Source organism: Anser brachyrhynchus (assembly GCF_964034855.1).
Source record: "Anser brachyrhynchus genome assembly, chromosome: 9".
In the NCBI taxonomy this organism is placed as follows: Eukaryota; Metazoa; Chordata; class Aves; order Anseriformes; family Anatidae; genus Anser; species Anser brachyrhynchus.
In genome coordinates this window covers 10,734,283-10,754,369 of record NC_137703.1, presented here as the reverse complement: position 1 = coordinate 10,754,369, position 20,087 = coordinate 10,734,283, and the positions used below count along the sequence as shown (strand labels likewise).

The following is a 20,087-nucleotide window of genomic DNA, read 5'->3' as shown; positions in this document are numbered from 1 at the left end:
GAGGGAGCTCATGAGAAACCCGTGATGTGGAGCCTGGGGGCTGTATCCCGGCCCCGTGCCTGCCCTCTCCCCACTGCTGCCTTTTCCCTTTCCGCTTCCCACCGCTCCAGCCCCCTGGCCAGCCGGGGCCAGGCCCGCGGCGATCAAACACGGGGGCTGCTGGGGAGCCGCGAGCGCGAGACGGGGCCTTTGATGTGCCCCAGGACGGCCGCGCTGCGTCCCCCTGCTTTTCAAAGCCCCGTCCTCGGCTATTGTGCTCACATCCTGAGCTTGTTTGCGCACTTGTCGGGGGGCCCCCAGCCCCGCAGCCCCCCTGCGGGTGCCTGGCTCTGTCGGACCACGGCCCCGAGCAGCAGATAAGCGCAGCCGGGCTCGCTCTGGGGGCAGAGCTGCTATCGGGGCCGCGGCGAGCAGTGGCGTGCCGCCTTGCAGCCGCCCAGATAGCGGGCACGCTGCCGCGCTGACCCCACGGCACTGGTGGCTCTGGGTCAACGACTGCTCTCGCTCCAGCTGCCCACCGCACCGCCGTCTGTTGGCGAGGGCCGTATCAGCCCCGTGCACACCGGGGATTCGTCCTAGCGCCGTTGCTGTCCCCTCGGGAAGGGCCAAGAATCCTGCCAAAAGGTTTAACTGGCCCCTGGCAAGCAGCACGGTGGTAGCAAGCCCCGCCAGCCCTGCTTCCTTCCTTCGGCAATCTCCGGAGGGTTTGGGTGCCTCGTGGGAAGACGGAGGTCTCTTGGAGGGGTCTGTAGCTTCGTGAGGGTCCCCGGCCGCTCGGCGCTCTGCGGGGCCAGCCGAGGACAATGAGCCAGGCCGGAGCCAGGTGTTTCCCCGGGAAGGATGCAAAGACAAATTTGTTTCAAAGGGAAGACGGGGCTGCGGCCAGCTCTCAGCGCTACCTGCCACGTCTCCACTCCCTCCAGCGTCTCTTCCTGGCCTCTGCTGCAGGAAGGTGGGCTGCAGATCCCCTCCCAGATACCGGTGCTGCCGGGCTCCCTCTTTTGCACGGAGCATTTCGAAAGGTCAGAAGGAAATGACGAAACCACAAGGCCACCTCCTAGGAGATGGAGACACTCTTTGCCAAAGTCTGGGATATCACACTTGCAGCTGGGAAGGAGACAGGAGCAGGCAGGGCAGGGTCTTTCTGGCAGGGCAGGATGTGGGTTGCAGCACAGTTCCCAAAATTGCAAAAACGTGGATTTACCAACTCCCTTGGGACCTACAACAGCTGACTGCAGCCTGGTGCAGGCTGTGAGCCGAGCAGGGAGCACAGCCAACGCACTGCTCCAATCTGCTGCCAGAAAGGCAGGAGCTGGCACTGCGGGAAAGCAGCCCGTAGGCAGGGCAGATTGAAGCCTTTCCTGTCTCCTCAGAGTCCACCATGTCTCTGGCGACTTTTGCCCTCAGCCCCGCGCTCGGCTGCAGCGCCTCTGGTTTGGCACCAAGCTCCTGCACTTTGTCCCTGGCTTTTCCATCCTTCCAGATTAAAAAGCCACAGTGCTTCCAGTATTTCTTGATATAAAAGTACTCGAGTCACCTCCCAGTCGTTTTTGATAAGCGGCTCACAGAGCACAGGGCATCCTTCCCAACCTGGTTATCTCTGGGGCTTTTGTTTTTCCCCTGCTTTGTAACTGCCACCGCCAAAATGTGGGTAGCGCAGCTGGTCACGCAAGCCATGCCATAAAGCTGAAGTGAAACCGTGTTTTTGCTCCCACGTTTCGGTCGCATGTTTGGGCATTCGTCCAGCAGCAGGGACACGGTCACGTTGTGGGGTATTGCACAAGGGACTGGGGAATCATTTGAGTCTAAGTCAGGGGACGCACGAGCCCCTCGGAGTTTCGACAAACATCTCCTAAAAACACCAGGGCCAAGCTGCCATGAGGAGGAACGCCCTGGTGGAAGCGGGACCGGGGTTAAACTGCTCTCAGGTACCACGTTGCATCTGCAGCATGCAACATTTTAAGGCCAGCACTAGCTAAGTTGCAAAGATATCTGTGTTTCTAATGTCAGCTTTCTCCCCTCTTCCGGGCAGGCATAAAAATGGGGAACTGCTGAGCATGTGGCCAGAGATGTGAGAGGGAACAGAAAACACCTGCAGCTGGTATGTGCCAAGGCAGGTTGGGGCTGGCACCGCGCAGCACGCCGCGCCTCCTCCGGAATGGAGGCGGCAGCCAACGGAGGCCACGGAGAGACGTAAATCAATGGCTGCTTTTCAGCATCGCTCCTCTGTCTCCGAACCTGCTTCTGTGTACTCGCAGCGTGCCGAGTGCTGTGCACACCAGCACAGGCGCTGCCAGGAGGTGAAGTTTTGTGGGGCGCCGGAAAGCCCAGTTGTACAAAAGGGAACAGCTCCGGAGGCCTCCAGTGGTTTGGATGGGTTGCACATGGGCAAAAACCTGCCTGGAGTGAAACTGCAGGAAAGGCCCTTCTCTGGGCCTTAGGGCAATGCTGCCGTTTAACAGGTCTTGTCCTCTCCACGACGGGTGCCTCATCCTTCCCTGAAGGTGATATGATGAGCACGTGAGTCTTTAATTGCAAGGCAATGGCACCTCCAGCTCCGTCAACAGCCTTCGCAGCAGGAGATTTTATTCATTTGTTCAGGAGGAACATAAAACGTTGGGCAGGGCTTGGGCTGCGTTCCCCTGGTTATATACTTCCCTGCTTCTAGACTTGTATTTAAAAACGACCAGAGGATCCCCGCTCCGGGACTGCTCTAATCCCTTTCCGCACCCTCTTACACTCCTGGCTTCCCCCGAGGACCCCGCAGCAGCGCGTCCTGGGGCCCTACACCCCGAGTGAAGGAGGTGCCTACCCGTTACCGGCACTAGCAGCCAGCCCTGTGGGGCTGGAGGAACCCAAACCTCGGGACTGGAGCCCGGGTCGCGCCTCGTGCCACAATCTGGGCTGGCCCACCGGCACGGCTCGCCACGGCGCTGCCGGCTGCCATTTTCCTGAGGCTTGTCTCCAGGCGGCCGCATCGAGTCCAGGCCTAGCTTAATCCCCCCTTTATCGGCGCAGGAATGTATTTCTTTTCACGAAGCATAATCCTCTTTGCAATCATGTGTTCTGCCAAACTACAAACTTTCTGCTCCCATCGTTCTTTCCCGGGAGAGGATTTGAGGCAATAATCCGGCCCTACCCACTCATTTCTTTAACGAGCAAGAGGAAAAAAACGAACACAGCACCGCAGAGCGTGCGCGCGCCGAAACCTCGAGGCAGTTCTGGCCCTCCCGTGAGTGACGGGATGAATTCAGCCACGGAGGCTGGGAGCGGTGCCCAGCTCACGGCGGAGCCCGGACCGAGGGGACAAGTGGCTCCAGGGCCACTCGTGAGCATGGGCAGTCCTGGTGTTTTGGGGACCGAGGCGCCCCGAGGGCTGAGCAGGGACACAGGGAGCGGGGCAGCGTCCCCGCCACGTTCCCTGTCCCCTCGGGGTGCTGGCCAGGCAGTGCCACGCTCCCAGCCAGGCTTCTCCTTTTCCTGAAGGATCCGTTTGTGTTTCCAGCGACTCCGTGTGCTGCAGTTCTTCGTCGCTCCCGGAGTTACTGCCTTCACCGCCCACTGGTGTGGTTAACCTGGCATTGTACTGAGCGCTGGAGATAGACTCGCCACGGGCATGGGCGGTTGATGGCTTTCTTAAACACCTTCCGTGTAATATTTACCGCCCTCACCGCTAACCCGCTCCCTGTGCGAAGCACGCTGGAAGAAGGCACGGGCGACACATTTCACTTCTCCTTAAGAGTTCCCTGGAAACAGAGCGGGGAACCCCCCCGGGGCTTTGCTCCTGCCCTCTCTCAGACCTCCACCCCCTCACCCCGGGCAGTGCTGGCCGTGCCCCGGGCCGGAGCCCCGCTGACACACGGCTCGCCAGAGCCGGGCCACGCCACGCAGCCCCCCCAGGAGCCGTCCTGCGGTGGCCGGCCACGGTCGGTGGCTTTTGTCAGGGCAGCGCGGGTGGCCACAGGCACCGCTTCGACGGGCGCTAGAAGGGCCGGTGCGCACCGGCGGCACTCATTAGGGCTGCAGGCACTGCCGGGGGGCTCTCAGGGAGTCCCCACAGCACCAGGGACAACCTCTCCCCTCAGCGCGGTGCTGCCATATCGGCTCGGCGCCGCCTTTCCCTCACACGCGCAGCGAGGCGGCGGCGGCACCGCCTCACGGACAGCCCCGGGGAGGGGGGGGGGGGGGTCTGGGCGGGATCCCCCCTCTGCGCCTGCGCGCGGCGCGCTGATTGGCGGCGGGGCGGCGGGGGGCGTGGCGCGGCGCGCAGCGATGAGGCGGGCGGCGGCCGGCGCGGCGCGCAGTGCGAGCTCGGGGCGCGGCGCGGCGGTGAGTGCGGCGGGGAGGGCGCTGGCGGCGGCGGCGGCCGTTGGAAGGGCGGGAAGGGCGCGCGCGTGTGCCGCGCCGGGGCGGGAAGAGCCCCGAGGCGGGAAGGGCCCTGAGGTGAGGCGAGGCGAGGCGGGGGAGGGGCGGGCACGTGGGCGCTGCCATGGCCGCCTGACCTTGAAGGGGGGGGGAGGTGGGAGCCGTGCTGAGGCGACGAGGGGGCCGCTGAGGAGAGAGGAGACGTGCCCCGGGAGGGCGGCGTATCGGCCCCGCCGCTTATCGGGCGGCCGGCAGCCGGGGGCCCTGCCCGCGATACGGCACCTCGCGGGAGGCGGCTCCTCGCCTGTTTTTTTTTAATTTTATTTTTTATTTTTTCTCCTTCTCTGTCAAGGTGTGTGTGTGGGGGGGGGGGATGGGGGTGGATGCGGGCGCTGGGTGTAACGGGGGCGCTGCCGCAGCGCTGTGCCGAGCATCCCTCCTCACGCGGGGCCTGCGGGCCCCCGGCGCTGCCAGCCCGGCCCTCACCTGCCCGAGCTGCTCCTGGAGCCTGCCCTGCCCGCTGCCCCCCCTCCCCTCCTCGGGGCGGCTGCTCTGCCTGCCTGGTGGCGGCCTGGGCCTCGCAACGTCGCCTGGGAAGGCTGCTGGGGCTCGTCTCCTCCCCGCAGCCCCGTTCGGAGGGAAAGGTGAAACAAACGGCAGGCCACTGTTAACCTTTGGTCCCCACTGCCGGCACCCGGCGCGGAGCTGCGCGGTGTAAAGGCGATAAATAATCCACCTGCATCTGAAGAGCAGCTCGGGTGCTCTGCCCGCGCGCACCAGCGCAAAGCCGTTTCTCAGCAGCACTGCTGAAGGATGTGCTCAGGCTGCCTGTCCCCAACCCAAGGTGCCTGGTCGCTAGCTTACAAAGCTCCTTCGAACGTCTTCCCAGGGAAGAAGTGCTAAAATGGTTCAAACCATAAGTTATACCCTCCAGGGAAATGCAGGCTGTAAAAGTAACTGCAGTGCTTTTGGGTGGTTGCTATTAGTCATTCTGGGAGACGGGCCAGCGTGTGGAGATTGTCTTTATGAAATTATAAAGAAATAGTCACCTGGTAGGGACCTTCCAGATGAAAGTGTTCCTGTAGGGTAGGAATTGGTGCAGCTTCTGGCTGGTGGTGTTGTGCCACCTCTGGCTACCAGTCGGATATTTGTCTCCGTGCTGTCATTGAGCCCCGATGTCTCCGTGTGCTGTCCCTTGTCACTGCTGAGCAGCTACCTCTTGTGAGCCCTTCCCAAGTGGAGGTGGCCCTACAATTGACAAGACCCTTGGCTGAACGGCCTGTGTGAGGCCGTACTCCTCAGTTATACCCTTCCCACCGCTGGGTTTCAACAGAAAGAACGTTTGTTCATCTGCAGAGTGGATGTGTGAACTTCAGGTTGCGTTCAAGGTTAAGGGGCAAGCTTGATCTAGTGTAACCAACGTTGTGACTTATATAGAAGGACTTACATAAAATCCGTGGGCAAGCGTTCTGCTAGTGGCTGTGGCTGATCTTGGGCATCTTATATAATTGTAGGGGAACAGCCTGAGTTGATTTGTTGTGCTCTGAACTTCTAGGGCTTCAGTCACGTTGGTGGGTACTCTTCCAGAAGGCGATGGACCATGCCAGAGCAGCAATCTCTAACTTGGTAAGACACCGCCGCCCCCATGCCATTTATCTCTCGGTGACAAACTGGCAATACTGTAGAAGAACGATTCAGCGAAGTCCGTGTTGGTATCAGAGGATGGCAAGTCTAACGTGCTGCTAGGTGCTACTGTGCAAGCTGCTGTAGCTAGAGCTGGCTATGATAAGGAAGTGGTTTAAGCTGTTCGGTCTGGTAGGGTTATCTTTAACTGCTACAGTGTCTTGGGTCTTTGAAGAAGCTGGAAAAGCGATAAGTGGAGGGGCGAGTGAGCTTTGAACAATGTTCCAGGAGGAAGTACTGATGAGGAAGCCGATTAAACGCCCGTTGGGACAATCAGCACGGGACAATCAACACATGTTCTATTATGTTCTCTCTAGGGGGGAGGGAAGGGGAGCTCAACCACAAACCCAGCCTTTGTGACACGTGCTTCTGAAACGAGTACTGGGGAGGTGTTGCTGCAGTGTTTCCCCTCAGTTACAAGAGCTGCCAGGCACTTCATTTCAGGTAGCGTGGGCAGACCGTAGTAGCTTGGGTACGTGCTGCCGCCTGCTTCTTCAGCACAGCAGGGAGGCCGCAGGACTGCTGCTCCCAGAACTATTCCTCTGGCTCTTAGCCAGCCTCCTGCCTGTCCCCAGCAAGTACCCAAGCACAAGCATGGCTACAAGCAGGCTCGGTGGCTCCAACGGGAGCTGCGTGATTCTGCTTAGAGTTAAGTCAGCTACGCCGCCTGGGCGCTGAAAAAGAGCTCTCAGATGGTTCCCATTGCTGCTGGATGCGAGAAGTGCATCCCTGCCTTCCTGTCAGCTAAGGCTATGAGGGTTCCCATGGATCATCTCTTTTCAGCCTAGCTGCTCTATAATATTCTTCAATAATGTGATTTAAGAGTAGCCTGGGGCAGCTTAATACAAGATTATACAGATATTGGATGAGACTGCTTGCGTCAAAGTGAATGTGGCTCAAAGGCACGGCTGTGGAGGGGCTGCCTTCCCTTTCCTCTGTTCTGATCAAAGTTGCCTTCTGTGCAAGTTGCACGTGTTCGGGTCAAACCAGTGCATTCCTGCAGGAGGTTCTGCTTCTGTCAGCCATTGCCATGGGGCTCCATGGGAAATGTCAATACCGTTGCCTGCGTTGTATCTGGAAGAGTCCAGGCTAGAATCTGACTGGCGTAGCTTTGAGCTTGTGCAGGGCAAACAGCTGCGAGGCCCTGGAGACCCCGAGTGGGTCTAGCTGTCTGTTCGCAGCCAGCCTGGCTTATTGACAGCCGACACTTGGCTGTGCTGGAGCGGTTTCAGATGAGCACGCTGTGCTTAGCACAAGTGCAACTGGCTGCAGGGGCTGTAGGCTGGCGTAGCAGACTCCCTACCATCACGTGGCTGTCTTTCGACACAGTTTGGTGGCGAGCCGATGTCGTACACTCGCTTCAGCATTGCCCGGCAAACGGACGGAGACAACAGCCATGTGGAGATGAAGCTGTCTGCTGATGATGAGGAAGGAGGAGAGGTGGGGAGGCCCGAGCACCTGCATGCCCATGTGGCTCAGCCGTGGAGGAATGGCAAGAACCTCTGCTTCCTAGTTATTGCGGCTTTTCTCCTCCTTTTGATTGGTAAGAAATGGTGGGAAACAAACTAAGTACCAGGCTCTGCTCCATGCGGTTACCTGAGGCTATCCACTAATATTAGAATTCGTATTTTTTCGGGACAGAATTAAAGAGCCTGGATCCAGGCTGCAGCCTCTTGTCGCTAACTCTTAAGAATGCCTGGCTCAGACTCGTATAGAATTGGGCACAGAAGTGTGAACCTTGATAGCGGGACTGTGACTTAGCCAAAGGGCAAACCAGTCACTGTTTTTTCCCCTTATCAGCTCCTAGCACTTCTCTAGAAATGTGGGTGAACACATCAGTAAGGCTTTTGATGCTGGTCTTTCCAAGGTCTTAACACTGCCACCAATGTAAAGCAATCCTTCTCCCTGTCTGGAGGGACTCTGCCAAGCACAAGATCAGATCTACGGTGTGCCTTAAAATGTGCCAGCTCAGGCAAAATGTCAGGCTGCATACTCCTGTCTGTCCCTAGGTATTCCAGCTCGTTAAAAATGGTGTGAGAACAGTGCTGCATCTTAACTGTCGGGCTGCTGTGGTCATCTTTCTGACATGTATTCCCTCTGTAGGGTTTCTGATCGGCTACTTGAGTTACCGTGGACGAATGCAGCTGGCTGCCAAGTGTCTAGAGGGAAGTGGCAAGTGTGAGGTGACTCCTACTGCATCTTACTTAGCGGATGGCGATGAAACTGAGCAAGAGGAGGTTCCAGGACCACGTGTCCTCTACTGGCCTGATCTGAAGAGCCTGTTGTCAGATAAGCTGTCAAAAAGGCGCCTAGAGGAGAACTTGAGGTAACAGTTCCGGAAAGCTTAGCTTACAGCTATGGGAGAGGCAAAGCCTGTGAGCAGAACTCAGGCTTGCTTGGAGAACAAGAGGCATGGCGATGTAGGGGGGCATGTGGTTAAAGGTGGATTTAAATGGCTCATCCAAATTGGGTTTGTAGGCTGGGGGACTGTGGTGCAGCCTGGTGCTGTAGCCTAAGCCATACGTCCTTTATCTGCAGGCAAAGAGCAAATAAGTACTCCTTTGAAGCTGGCCAGAGTGAAGATGAGAACATGGGCATCTACATTCATGACCAGTTCAAGAGCTTCTTTTTGGATCAAGTGTGGAAGGATAAGCACTATATAAAGCTGCAGGTCAAAGGCAGGTATGTTAATGAAAAACTGCAGGTCTCTCCCTTAAAGCATGGATCTCCATAGTCCCGAGTAAACACTTAATTGCTGTTGAGATTGTGTGCCAGTTACCTCTCTCCAAAGACCTTATCTAGCCAAGCTGTAGCTGCTCCTTTCTTCGGGCTTCTTAAATCCAAAGGGCCTAGTAGCAGTCCTCTGAATTTTAGCTGGGACAGCTGGCTCTTAAAGCACGTGTAAGCGATGGAGAGAAAACACACGGAGTAAAGGCTCAGCTGAAAAGTAGACTCCCTGTGCCCAAGACTGCTAGCAAGGCCTTGTTGCCCAGGCAGGTGCTGGGTAACCACCCTGGTGGTGGCTCCCAGCATCTCAGAAGGGTGTCAGCTGCCATTGAGTGGGCTGACAGCTCACGTCCCCAGGTCTTCCTGCCTGTTCATGCTAGGGGAGTTGAATTTCCTTCATTAATGTCTGAACAATCCCCGAGATTGTTTTGTGAAAGCACTGGGATGAGTTGGCCTGTTTCAGGCTTTGCATGGACTTGATCAGAATTACAAGGGTTATTACGCTGAAATATGTGAGGTAGCTAAATATGCACTTAACGTAGGAAAGAATGTAACGCTGTCTCCTGACACTTAACAGCACCAAGAACAAAGTGTCTGTTTTGGAAGATGGTAAAGAAGAGGACCTGGAGACTCCTGATGCATACGTGGCATACAGTGAGACCGGCACAGTTACTGTAAGTGACTCCAAGAAAATCCTGGGATTTCTGTGTGCCTGTCAGGTGGCAGTGTGTGAAATACGTCGTGTCAAGACCTGTGCTGCTTAAAGGCCTTCCCAATTAAAGAGCCGGTGGGGAGAGGGAGGGAAAAGAGTGGGCCCAGGCAGTTTTCTTACTTTGTCAAGAGGCAGAAGTTACTGTTTAAATTTCTCTGCTGGGATCCAGCCAGGAACTTTTGACCGAACTGCTCCAATACGTGTGTTGCGTGTGATCAGAGTTTACACTGCTGAAATTGAACTCCCCGCTGCTAGTGGCAGGCCGATGTTTTCCAGGCTCTGTAACTGGGCAGGGTGCTTCAGGTGCCTTCCTAGCACAGGACTGCTGTGTTTATAACCGGTGTTTCTGTCCTAGGGCAAACCAGTCTATGCAAACTATGGACAGAAAACAGATTTTCAGAAGCTAGAGAAGTCAGCGATTGAACTGAATGGAACCATAGTCATTGTCAGAGCTGGAAAAATAACCCTTGCTGAGAAGGTAAGCAGCCTGTGGCCCAAAGCCTGGCAAAACGTGGCAGCAGGGAGCTATGTTTTTTTCTTCTGTAGTCACACCACTTTACCTCAGTTCACGTCGCAAGAATTCATAGGTAGGCTTGTCCTGCAGGCCTGGTCTTGTTTGTTTGCTCCAAGCTTCCACATGCAGGTCTCGACACCGAGGTTGAATGGAGCTGGTTACCACTCATGGGGCTGCTGTTCTTAGCCTCTGGCAGTCTGGTTGGGATAGCCAAGCATTTAAGAGGCAGAGAGAGGCAGTCTGGGAACTGCCGCGTGCAGAGCTGGCTGCTATGGCTAGGTGCAGCTGCTAGAAGCAGAGCAGCTTCACCCCCAGGGCACCTCCTGCTGCTGCGACCAGGTACCTTCAAAGCTCGGCTGCCGTGTCTCCGCTGAGCTCTTGCAGACATGGTCCGAGTGAAGGTGCTGGCACTGCCTTCCCAGTCAGTTGCCAGGAGTTGTTTAACATTCCCTTCATAGCAAGCGAGGCGGAGCAGCCAGGCAGCCTAAAAGATCCAAGTCCTGTGCACAGGCCCATTTTAGGTCTGCCCCTCAGAGGGGTGCTTGTGGAGAGGCTGGGGTATCGCTGCTGGGTACCGCTCTGGCTCTGCCTGTCAGTGTGCATCGTGGACACGGACAGAGCTGAAACCTGCTTCCACAAGTGGGGACCGCTGGTGCTCCAGTCCCATTCCTGCTCCTCAAACTGGTGTGTGGTCTTGGAGGAGTGTTTGTACCTGTGGCATACTGGAGGCAGCTGGGTTGTAGACATTAAACAGGGACCTGATGAGGCCACTCTGTCTCTATTTTTGACATGAAGATGGGCCTCCAGTGGCTTCTTGTCCCGAGATAAACCTAACCTTGGGAAAACAGACCGTAATCGCAATTAAATAACATCTTTCTTCCAAGCTGCTCCAAGGAGCAAGTTTGTGCTGAAGGAATTGCAGGGTGAGACACTAATCAAGGAGTGTCTTAACTGTTCAGAAGGGCATTAGAGACATGCCTGGAGTAAGGCTGTTAGCTTTCATTGTCCTTGTGTACACATCTCTGTCAGGTGGCTCTTAAAGCCTGTTGTGGAGCTGGGCAGTGAGGAGCTCAGCCCCTCACACCGTTACTTGATGTACTTGCCTAAACTCCCCTTGCTTGCTGTGCACGTGTGCAGCTAACGTTGCTCTGCACCTCAGGTTGTGAACGCCAAGGAGAAAGGAGCAGTCGGTGTGCTGATGTACCTGGATCCGTACGAGTACGGGAACACAGACGACCTTGTCCCGTTTGGGCATGTGAGTACGCAGCTGGCTCTCCTGTCTGCCGTTCTCAAGAAGCTTTCGTTCTGTGGGCTGCAAACTGTAGCAGTCCTTCTGCAGGCGTCCAGCCCAGCAGTGCTTCATGCCCTCGTGTAGGTGGAAACTGTTGGTCTCCTGAGACATGAGGGCTCCTTACTTTCCACAGGCCCACCTTGGAACTGGAGACCCTTACACCCCAGGCTTCCCTTCTTTCAACCACACCCAGTTTCCTCCCATTGAATCTTCAGGACTACCCCACATTGCTGTTCAGACCATCTCCAGCCACGCAGCGAGCAGGCTGTTCAGGTAATGGACTCTTGGTGGCTCTGCCGCAGAGGTGAGAATGATGATGAGGTGCTGCGAGCCCAGGGAGCTCTCTGCTGGTCTGTGCTGTGTATCGCAGGGAACACTTACTGCAACTGGCTGTAAAAACGTTGCTCATCCATGTCTCCTTGCTTAAAGGCAGGTCTTAATCTAGTGTTGAGTTCTTCTTGGCCTCTGCATTCTTCCTTTCTGCACTTAATTAGCAGGGCTTCACAGGGCTGCAGGCTTGTTCCTGAGCAAGCTCTGAACAAGGCTGCACCTGCAGTTGCAGGCTTGATGGTGTGTTTCTTTTTTTTTTGATAGTTAAATGAGGCCAGAGCTGGATAATGAGTTCAGAGCTGGTTTTTTTTTTTTTTCCTTTCCCCTCAGCAAAATGGATGGAGAGTCATGCCTTCCCCAGTGGAGAGGTGGCCTTGTGGTCTGTAAGATGACAGTGAGCAGCAACAAGCAGCTGCTGGTGAAACTGGAAGTGAACAATATCATGGTGGACAGGAAGATTCTGAACATCTTTGGTGCTATCACAGGGTTTGAAGAACCAGGTAACAGCAACTGCCCTGTGGCTCAGACTCAAGGGGAACACTTCATCTTCTGTGATCTCCGTAACATGGCAGCTGCTCCCAGAGACAACCTCAGTAGCACCAAGACCTGTCTCTGAGGGTTAAGAGAAAAGCTGAACTGCAGTGCCAGGGAAAGGCAAAATGAAAGCAGTGTGCTTCATACAGGGGTTAAACTAGACTCTGCGCTTGGTTCCTGGCACAAAAGCTCAAAGCTGCCTCTTTGGTAGACGATGTTTGCAATCTGAAGCTTGCAGCTCAGATCTTGATGTCTTCTTTATAGATCGGTACGTTGTGATCGGAGCCCAGAGAGACTCCTGGGGCCCAGGAGCAGCCAAGGCTGGCGTTGGAACTGCTATATTGTTGGAACTTGCCCGTGTGATCTCGGACATAGTGAAAAATGGTAAATATCTGTGTACAAAAGCATGGGGTTGAGGGGTTGATACAGGTTTAGCTCTGTGTGTGTGTTAACACTGGAGAGCCCGGTTACAAAATAATCCTTTGAGAATGTGTGGGAAATCTGACAAAGCTTTCTGAGAAGCTGTTACTTGTCCAACACAGACAGCTTGTCTGCAGCCAGCGCTTGCTTCCAGGGGACTGCCTGCTTGTATCTGATATGGCTTGAATGCAAGAATATCCTTGTATAGCGTGCACTGCAACCTCAAGCGTGAGCTGGCTATTGGACAGCCAGGCCTGGAGGTGAAAAACAGCAGCTGACCAGCTGGAGGGGTGGGGGCTGCACGGCGGCACTTAGTGCGAGTGCTCTTGTCCCCAGGGTTAATTCTGAATAAAGAAAGGGGGTAAAATACAGAGAACGTGGCTTTACCACGCAGCTCTGCAGCATGCAGAAGGTTGAGGAGGGCTGGGAAGGGTATGGTGTCCTTGCTGCCACTAGTGTGCATGTTTGTCTGCGGCAGCCAGAATGCTTCAGCTCTGTCTGAGCAGCAGGTGACTTCATCAGCCCAGGTCCGGGGTGCTAATCCACATCTCAGGGGAAGGGCGGAGATCTCAGTCTGTCTCTTTGCAGATGGCTACAAACCGAGGCGAAGCATCATCTTCGCTAGCTGGAGTGCGGGAGACTACGGCGCTGTGGGCGCTACGGAATGGCTGGAGGTACTGGTTCTTTGGACTGTTGTGTGATGACTGCTCAGTCGTCATTTCTCATTCCACATTTCCCTGTGGAATAAACTCCCTGGTATTATGCTGCTGTTACTGATCCTAATCCTAAATTTATAATAAATATTATAATTTATAATTTATTTAAAATTTTAAAAAATAAAAATTTAAAATTTAAAATATTTAAAATTTTATATATATATAATATATAATTATAATTTATAAAAATAAAAAATTATAATATAAATAAAGATAATAAAAAAATCCTAAACCCTAAAATGTTTTTGTTCTAGGGGTACTCAGCCACGCTGCATGCCAAAGCTTTCACTTACATCAACCTGGATGCTGCAGTCCTGGGTAACTTGCCACTCTTAATTTTGCTTTCTTGAAACCATGGGACGGGGATAATTTGACAGATATCCATTAGCCTCCAGAAATGGAGGCGCTTCCCTGACTGCGCTAGAGGTGGTGGTGGGTGTTTGGCTGAAGGCCAGAATGACTCCATTTATTGTTGGCGCGCTGTCACTGAAACCGGGAGGTTGCTGCAGCCTGAACCAGAAGACAGTTCTGCTAGGTCCCTGTAGTTTCTGCCTTGCGCATGTTGAAAACCTTCTGGCAACAAGTTGTAGATCACTTGACCCAGAAGGCCTTGTTGCTCGGTTGCAGGTCTGAGCTGTTCTGGCAATTAATTGTCAGTGTGTTAAACACCCCTCTTCTCTTGCAGGCACAAAAAACTTCAAGATTTCTGCTAGCCCCCTGCTGTATGCGCTGCTGGAGAGAACTATGAAGGGGGTGAGTTGAAGGGTCTCAGGTGGATCAGGTGTGATAATAGTTTAAGCCACTTTCCACTGGGTCCTTTTCCTCAGCAGAGCTGGCACCTCTTAAAGAGAAGCCGCACTTAAGACGAGGGGCTGAAATATTCTGGAGGGCAGTTCACTTACGTAAAATCTGAAATTAATAAGTGCCATGGTTTAGTGGGAAGTGAGTGCCTGTCCTGCATGGAGTGTGCTCGTGTAAAGAACAGTCAGGAGAGCACACCTGACGGGCCTCTGTGAGCTCTGGGGCACACCCAGCAGCCTGGAAGCCTAAACAGAGGTCAGAACAAGCGCAGTGACTGTCATCTCTCTGCAGGTAAAGGATCCGACAAACTTAGGCAACCTCTATAGCAGAGTTGGCTCCGACTGGGTAAAATCAATGTAAGTATTCCAGTCCTGCTGTTGAGGAGAGCAAATCTCCATAAAGGCACAAACTAAACTGCTTCTGCTCTTTGCGCTGGAATGGCATGCCGCTGTCCGGGGCGGGCTTTCCCTGCTGCACTGGAGTCAGGCAGGCGTGAACAGCAGAGCACTAGCTGTGCTGAGCGCTGCCCCAAGCTGCCCGTGGGCAGTTCAGACACCCTTTTTGCAGGGCAAGAACCACCTTGTACAGGGAGCAGTGGCCGGAAATGGACCAGCAGCCCTTGGCACTTGGCTCGGACTCCTTGCCAAAACCTGTCTTGTCTAGACAAAGTAGCCCAGTTGGCTCAGAGCTTCAACTTGAGCCCTCTAGCCCTGTAGCTTTTCAGCTGGGCTGTCTAAACCAGTCGGTAACTATACCCGTCTCTTGCAGCGTTCCTTTTGGCCTAGATAACGCAGCATTCCCTTTTCTGGCGTACTCTGGAATCCCAGTGGTGTCCTTTGGTTTCTACGATGTAAGTATTGCCCACCTGCCTGCCTAGTGTTCGCACTGTGGAACGTGCTGTAGGGATAGCTGCTCTCCAGGATGGCAAAGCACAAGGTGCTGTCCTGAGCTCAGTGTCCATGCAGGAGCCTCTCCGAGGGAGGAGGTGCAGCCTCTGGACCTGGGGCAGTACTTGTGAAGGCTGCTCCTGGGACGTGGCTGGCCTTTAGCTCCCGTTTGAGAGTCCTGGATGCTTGTGTTCTGTTGGGAGAGGGGGCCATCTCTCTTCTAGAGGCTCAGATGTCAACGATGTAGAAATGGAAAGCACTAAGAGATGCCAAGCTTCCACTACTTCAATTAGAGAATGTACTGCAGCCTGCTTGCTCAGCAAGCAGGGTGCTCTGGGGAAGCTGTACAGCTGGCTGGAGCAAATAAAAACTCAAGACTGTCCAGATCTGCTGTCGCAGCTTGGTGCTGGCAAAATGGCAGCAGCCTGGCAGCCTGCACTGTCACTGCAGGTGTGCAGCTGGGACCCTTTCTGCTAACAGCTTCCTTGGTTCCTGAGTGCTTGGATTTTGCGAGCGTCAGACTTCCTCCGCAAAAAATCTTGGGCTGTTCTGCTCAGAAGGGTTGGAGAGCGCTGTCAGCACTAACTGAACTGGGTGACGGTTTGCCTGCTTGCAGCTCTGCAGGGAACTCTGACAGGATGGGTCTGTGTGTCTCGGGTCTAACAAACTCACAGAGCATGTGGCTGATCGCTGGAGGCTGTGAGGGACTAGACGAGGGCGTTCCATTCCCCTCCCTCATGTTCTGAAACTTTGCCACTCAAATCTCACTACATAGAAGCACAAGTTGATGGGATGTGCTGGGAGCTGAGAACTCCTCGTTGGAGAGGCATTGCTGTCTAACTTTTACGCCTTCTGTCTTGTAGAAAGATGAGGAATATCCCTTCCTGGGCACTACTCAGGACACTGTGGAGAACCTGAAGGCGATTAACAATCTGTATGCTCTTCTGTGTGCTGCTGCGGAAGTAGCTGGACAAATAGCTCTCAGGTTGACCCATGACCATGAGCTCTTCCTAGACTTTGGGAGATACAGTGAGGAACTGTTAGCGTTCCAGGAAAAGTTTTTGGTCTACGATCAGGATGTGAAGGTAAGAAAGGATCTGAATGCACTGAAACCCTGTGGGCTGTTCTGGGGTCGTGTGTTAACAAAGCTCTGTGACTACTACGTATAACTGGGTGGGCATCTTTCTTCTTGACATGAGTGTCACAAGATGTGATCTGAATTAACGTTCCTTATGGAACAGTACAGACATGGTAGCTGTGGCAGACAGGTTTAGCTACAGTGGCTTTAGTGAGTTCTTGAGGAAATGGCTGTGGCTGTGATTGTTTCTAGTCTGAATATCATTCACAGTGCAGCTTTGCATCTCATTTGCACCTCTGCTGAAACGGTACGAGAAACTGTGGGTGGGGAGAGACGTCACTGTGCTCGGTGACCTCAGGAAAGACTGCCAGGAACTTGCTCTGCTACTTGGTTAACTGGCAAAAAAAAAAAAAAAAAAACTTGGTAAGAGCAGCAAAAGAAGAAAATCAGGTTTGCTAACAGTTCCTCCCTCACAGGAGCTGGGGCTGAACTTGGACTGGCTGTTTCTTGCCCGTGGTGACTTCCAGCGAGCTGCAAATGCACTGAGAAGAGACATCGAAAACAGTGACAAGGAGAACAAGGTCATCCGCAGAGCCCTGAATGACAGGATCATGAAGGTAGGTGCCTGCAGCTGGTTTGCCTCCCTCTGCAAAGGGAGAGAGCTGCCTGGGATGGGCTTTCCACTTGGAAGCTGTGGACACTGCAGATCCGTGTCTCTTCTTATGTAGCGTTCGTGTGACCGACTGCTGCTGTCAGGAGAGGATCTGGCCCGTGCAGAGCTGCTCTAGGAAAGGGCTGGGTGGGGGTGGGAGGCTGGGGGCTGGTGATGGGACAGATTAGGAAAGAAAAACTTGGGAGGTGAGCGTAACCTGAAGTTTGCACCTCTCCTCCAGGTGGAATATGACTTCCTCTCCCCGTATCTCTCGCCAAAAGACGCTCCCCTTCGCCACATCTTCTTCGGCAAAGGCTCCCACACCCTGCAGAGTCTGCTGGAGCACCTGCAGCTGCTGAAAACTAGCAGGAGCGACGTGGATTTGAACATGCTGAGAGAGCAGCTGGCCCTGGCGACCTGGACCATAAAAGGGGCTGCCAATGCGTTAGAGGGTGATATTTGGAATACAGACAATACATTCTAGACACAGCAAACACCTGGTTAAGGTACAGGGTAAAGGAAACCCACTCCCTAACACGGCATTATTTTTCTGTAGAGGTGTTTTTTTTGGCAACAGATCCCTTTTTGACCAAAGTTGAAGATAAAATTTAAATCTCACCTCACAAATTCACAGGAGGCAGTTTAAAAGCAGGTACTAAAATTTCCATGAAATTTTCTCTGATCAGGCTCCCATCTGACCGTAGTCCAACCCGGTCACGTACAGCTGCTTTGTGGGGTTTGCTCTCTGGTATACTTGAGAACTAACAGCTCAGGTGAATCCTGAACCGGTACCTTGAGTGGGGAGGTACCGTATTGTGTGTGTGCTTATTTTTCATTGTTGGCCTCCTAAATGTGGTGACAGAACAGGGAATGGATTCCTCTATTGCTTGTAGTAAGGATTTCTTCTCTGTCCAGGGAGCTGCAGACACAAAACTATAGTTCAAGAGTAAAACAGCTTACTACTAGCCTGTTAGCGCTGGATTAGCAGCAAGCTCTGAAGCGCCCGGCCTGCCTTTTCTCAACAGCAGGGCTCCAGTAAAATCTTGGAGGCTTGCTTCTGCAAAGGCAGGTCTCGGCACCCAGGAAAGATAACCCAAAGACGATATAATGCCCCATCTTGTATCCTTAGTGTCGGTGCCTCCGTGAGTGCTGTGGCATTGAGAAATGGCTCAGGACTGGCACTTCAGACCTTGCTCTGCTGGGGCCTTTTGCGAAGTCGAGTCTCTTGCTGGCCAAACACTGTTTGGCTGATACCATTTTTGCAGGATGGCTCTTGTTTGGCTCTGAGATATTTATTTGTTTATTTATTTATCAGTGACAGCGTTCACTATAAATGGTGTGGTTTTTTTATAGAAGATAATTATCGGAAGCAGTGCCTTCCATAATTATGACAGTTATACTGTCGTTTTTGAATAAAGCAGCATCTGCTATTACAATCAAACATGATACTGGAACTTTGCATTTGAAATAATCTAAACAAGCCCCCCCCAACTACTTACTTTCATTATTATTTTTTTTAAACTAGCAATTAAGCTTTCTGTGGCAAAAACGCCCCTCTGGAAGAAACCTGATGTTGCAAACCTGGTAACAAGCCTCCGGGTTGCGCTTCAAAACAATCCTTGAAATGCTGAAAGCCTGGGTGAGAACTCCAAATACTGCAAATTTGGCTTCCCCGAGGTGCCTGTGCCTCTCTGGGCTTAGGACTCCCTCTTCTCCCCCCTTTCTGGCAGCTTTGCCCCCTTGTGGGGAGCGCAGCTTCCTTCCTGGCCGGGGCGGAGGGGCAGAGGCACCCTGAGCAGGGCTCATTGTGTAGCTCTTGCTCCACCCACTGCAGCACACGCAAAGTACCTTGGATTAGGCCTTGGATTTGGCGTTGGCCCAATTTTAAATGGCAGCTTCCTGCAAACTTCCAGTACCTTATGTATCATGAAACCTAACTGACATTATCGGAGGCAGTGTCTTCCATAATGTGTAAAGAACAAGGTAGTTTTTGCCTACCACAGTGTTATATCGGAGGCAGTGACCTCCATATGTTGCACTATGGGTGTACGTAATTATCGGGGACAGTGTTTCCCATAATTGTTTTATGCTTATCATGCAATGTCATCTGCAAAGCTGGATGGTTAGTATCTAACGTGGATTAACTTCCCGCAGTCATATTTCTTTCACTCTCCTGTGGTGATGCAAATACAAACTTCAGCCTGTTGTGTACTTCTCTAGACTCTACCTTCTCTCTAAGCTGAACTTTCTCATAGCTGTGCTGTCTTGAAGTGGCTTCCTGCCCCCAGTCCTGAGACTGGCCTTTGAATGTTAGTGGAAGCTAGGCTAGATAGATTGTGTGCTCTGTGATTTAGTAAACTTCCTTCCAAAGACTTGGTGAATTAAAGGTGAGTGTGGGGGTTCGGGCTGACTGCAGCCTGGAGGACTCAGGCAGCTGCTCTAGCTAGGTCAGCGTACTACTGAAAGGAAGAACTTGGCCTGCTTTGGCAGTCCGGGGGCCTGCTTACTCCCCTCCCCAGGTCTCTAGAAAGCAAGGGCGGAGACCTGGGCCTCCACGCGGACTGGGCAAGGAGAAGTCCCTGGCTGGGTCGGTAAGCTTAGCCCTCGCTAACTCGGGGGGGGCGGAGGGACACGGACACGCTGGATTTTCATCGGTCTTTCTGGAAGCTTTAGGTCCAGGCTTATGCAACTCCTAGCTCTTCTTTAAGTACCCTGCTCTCTCTGAGGCATGTGTGCGGCCCTGTTTGTGTTACTGTTTTCTAGTGGCACTTCTCCAGGTGGCATTTAAGAGATGCTGTCTAGGAGTCTTCACTGTAGCGTTTGCATGCATCTTGATGTCAGACTTAATCATGTGCTTTGTAACCAGCAGAGGAAGATTAAACCCTGGCTGGGCGGGAGACACCACAGCCATGGCTGCTGGGGTGCTGATGCCCCTCGCTCAGTCCTGGCATCTGACGTGGTGTGGGGTGCGATGTCTGTTTCTAGGCTGCCTGCTGTCTGCTTGAATAAAGTTGTAAAGCTTGAACACTCAACTCCTCTTGTGAATTCTTGCCAAGCCGTCGGGCTCTTGCGGACGCGGGTGAGCTTCGACTTTCACCATGGCTCAGCGTGCTCACAGTCCTGGCTCACAACAGGTCATGGGGGTGAGGGCGTGAGCAATGATGTGGAAAAATAACGTATGCGAGTTCCTCTGCCCTTCTTCCCCTTACAAGGCTGGTACCTGCCTCCTCTCTCTTAGGGCCCCAGGGTGGTGGCTCTAAGCAGCCCGGGGTCTCCGGGGGGACTTCCCACCCGTCCCGGCTTTACAGTGTGCTGCCTGGCTGTCCCTGGGTCTCAGGAGGCCAGACCTCACCTGCTCCCCTCTCCTGCTGCCCCCT

At 53.7% G+C, this 20,087-nt stretch overlaps 1 protein-coding gene across 3 annotated transcripts; it reads left to right on the top strand.

Annotated features, from left to right (window-relative positions):
- Positions 1 to 4,242: 4,242 nt before the first annotated feature.
- On the top strand, positions 4,243 to 19,742 carry TFRC (transferrin receptor). 3 transcript variants are annotated; one of them, XM_080604355.1, is made up of 19 exons: positions 4,243 to 4,329; positions 5,921 to 5,991; positions 7,378 to 7,591; positions 8,152 to 8,374; positions 8,587 to 8,730; positions 9,353 to 9,449; positions 9,843 to 9,965; positions 11,161 to 11,256; positions 11,426 to 11,565; positions 11,953 to 12,122; positions 12,421 to 12,540; positions 13,165 to 13,250; positions 13,547 to 13,610; positions 13,978 to 14,045; positions 14,385 to 14,449; positions 14,862 to 14,943; positions 15,844 to 16,065; positions 16,535 to 16,675; positions 16,952 to 19,742. In XM_080604355.1, the coding sequence occupies exons 2-19, from the start codon at positions 5,959 to 5,961 to the stop codon at positions 17,192 to 17,194; spliced, it is 2,331 nt and encodes a 776-aa protein (XP_080460481.1). In that variant the 5' UTR covers positions 4,243 to 4,329; positions 5,921 to 5,958; the 3' UTR covers positions 17,195 to 19,742. The 3 variants fall into 3 exon arrangements, with proteins under 3 accessions (XP_080460481.1, XP_080460483.1, XP_080460482.1); XM_080604357.1 differs by having other exon boundaries at positions 4,269 to 4,329; positions 5,880 to 5,991; XM_080604356.1 differs by having other exon boundaries at positions 4,275 to 4,443.
- The last annotated feature ends 345 nt before the right edge of the window (positions 19,743 to 20,087 follow it).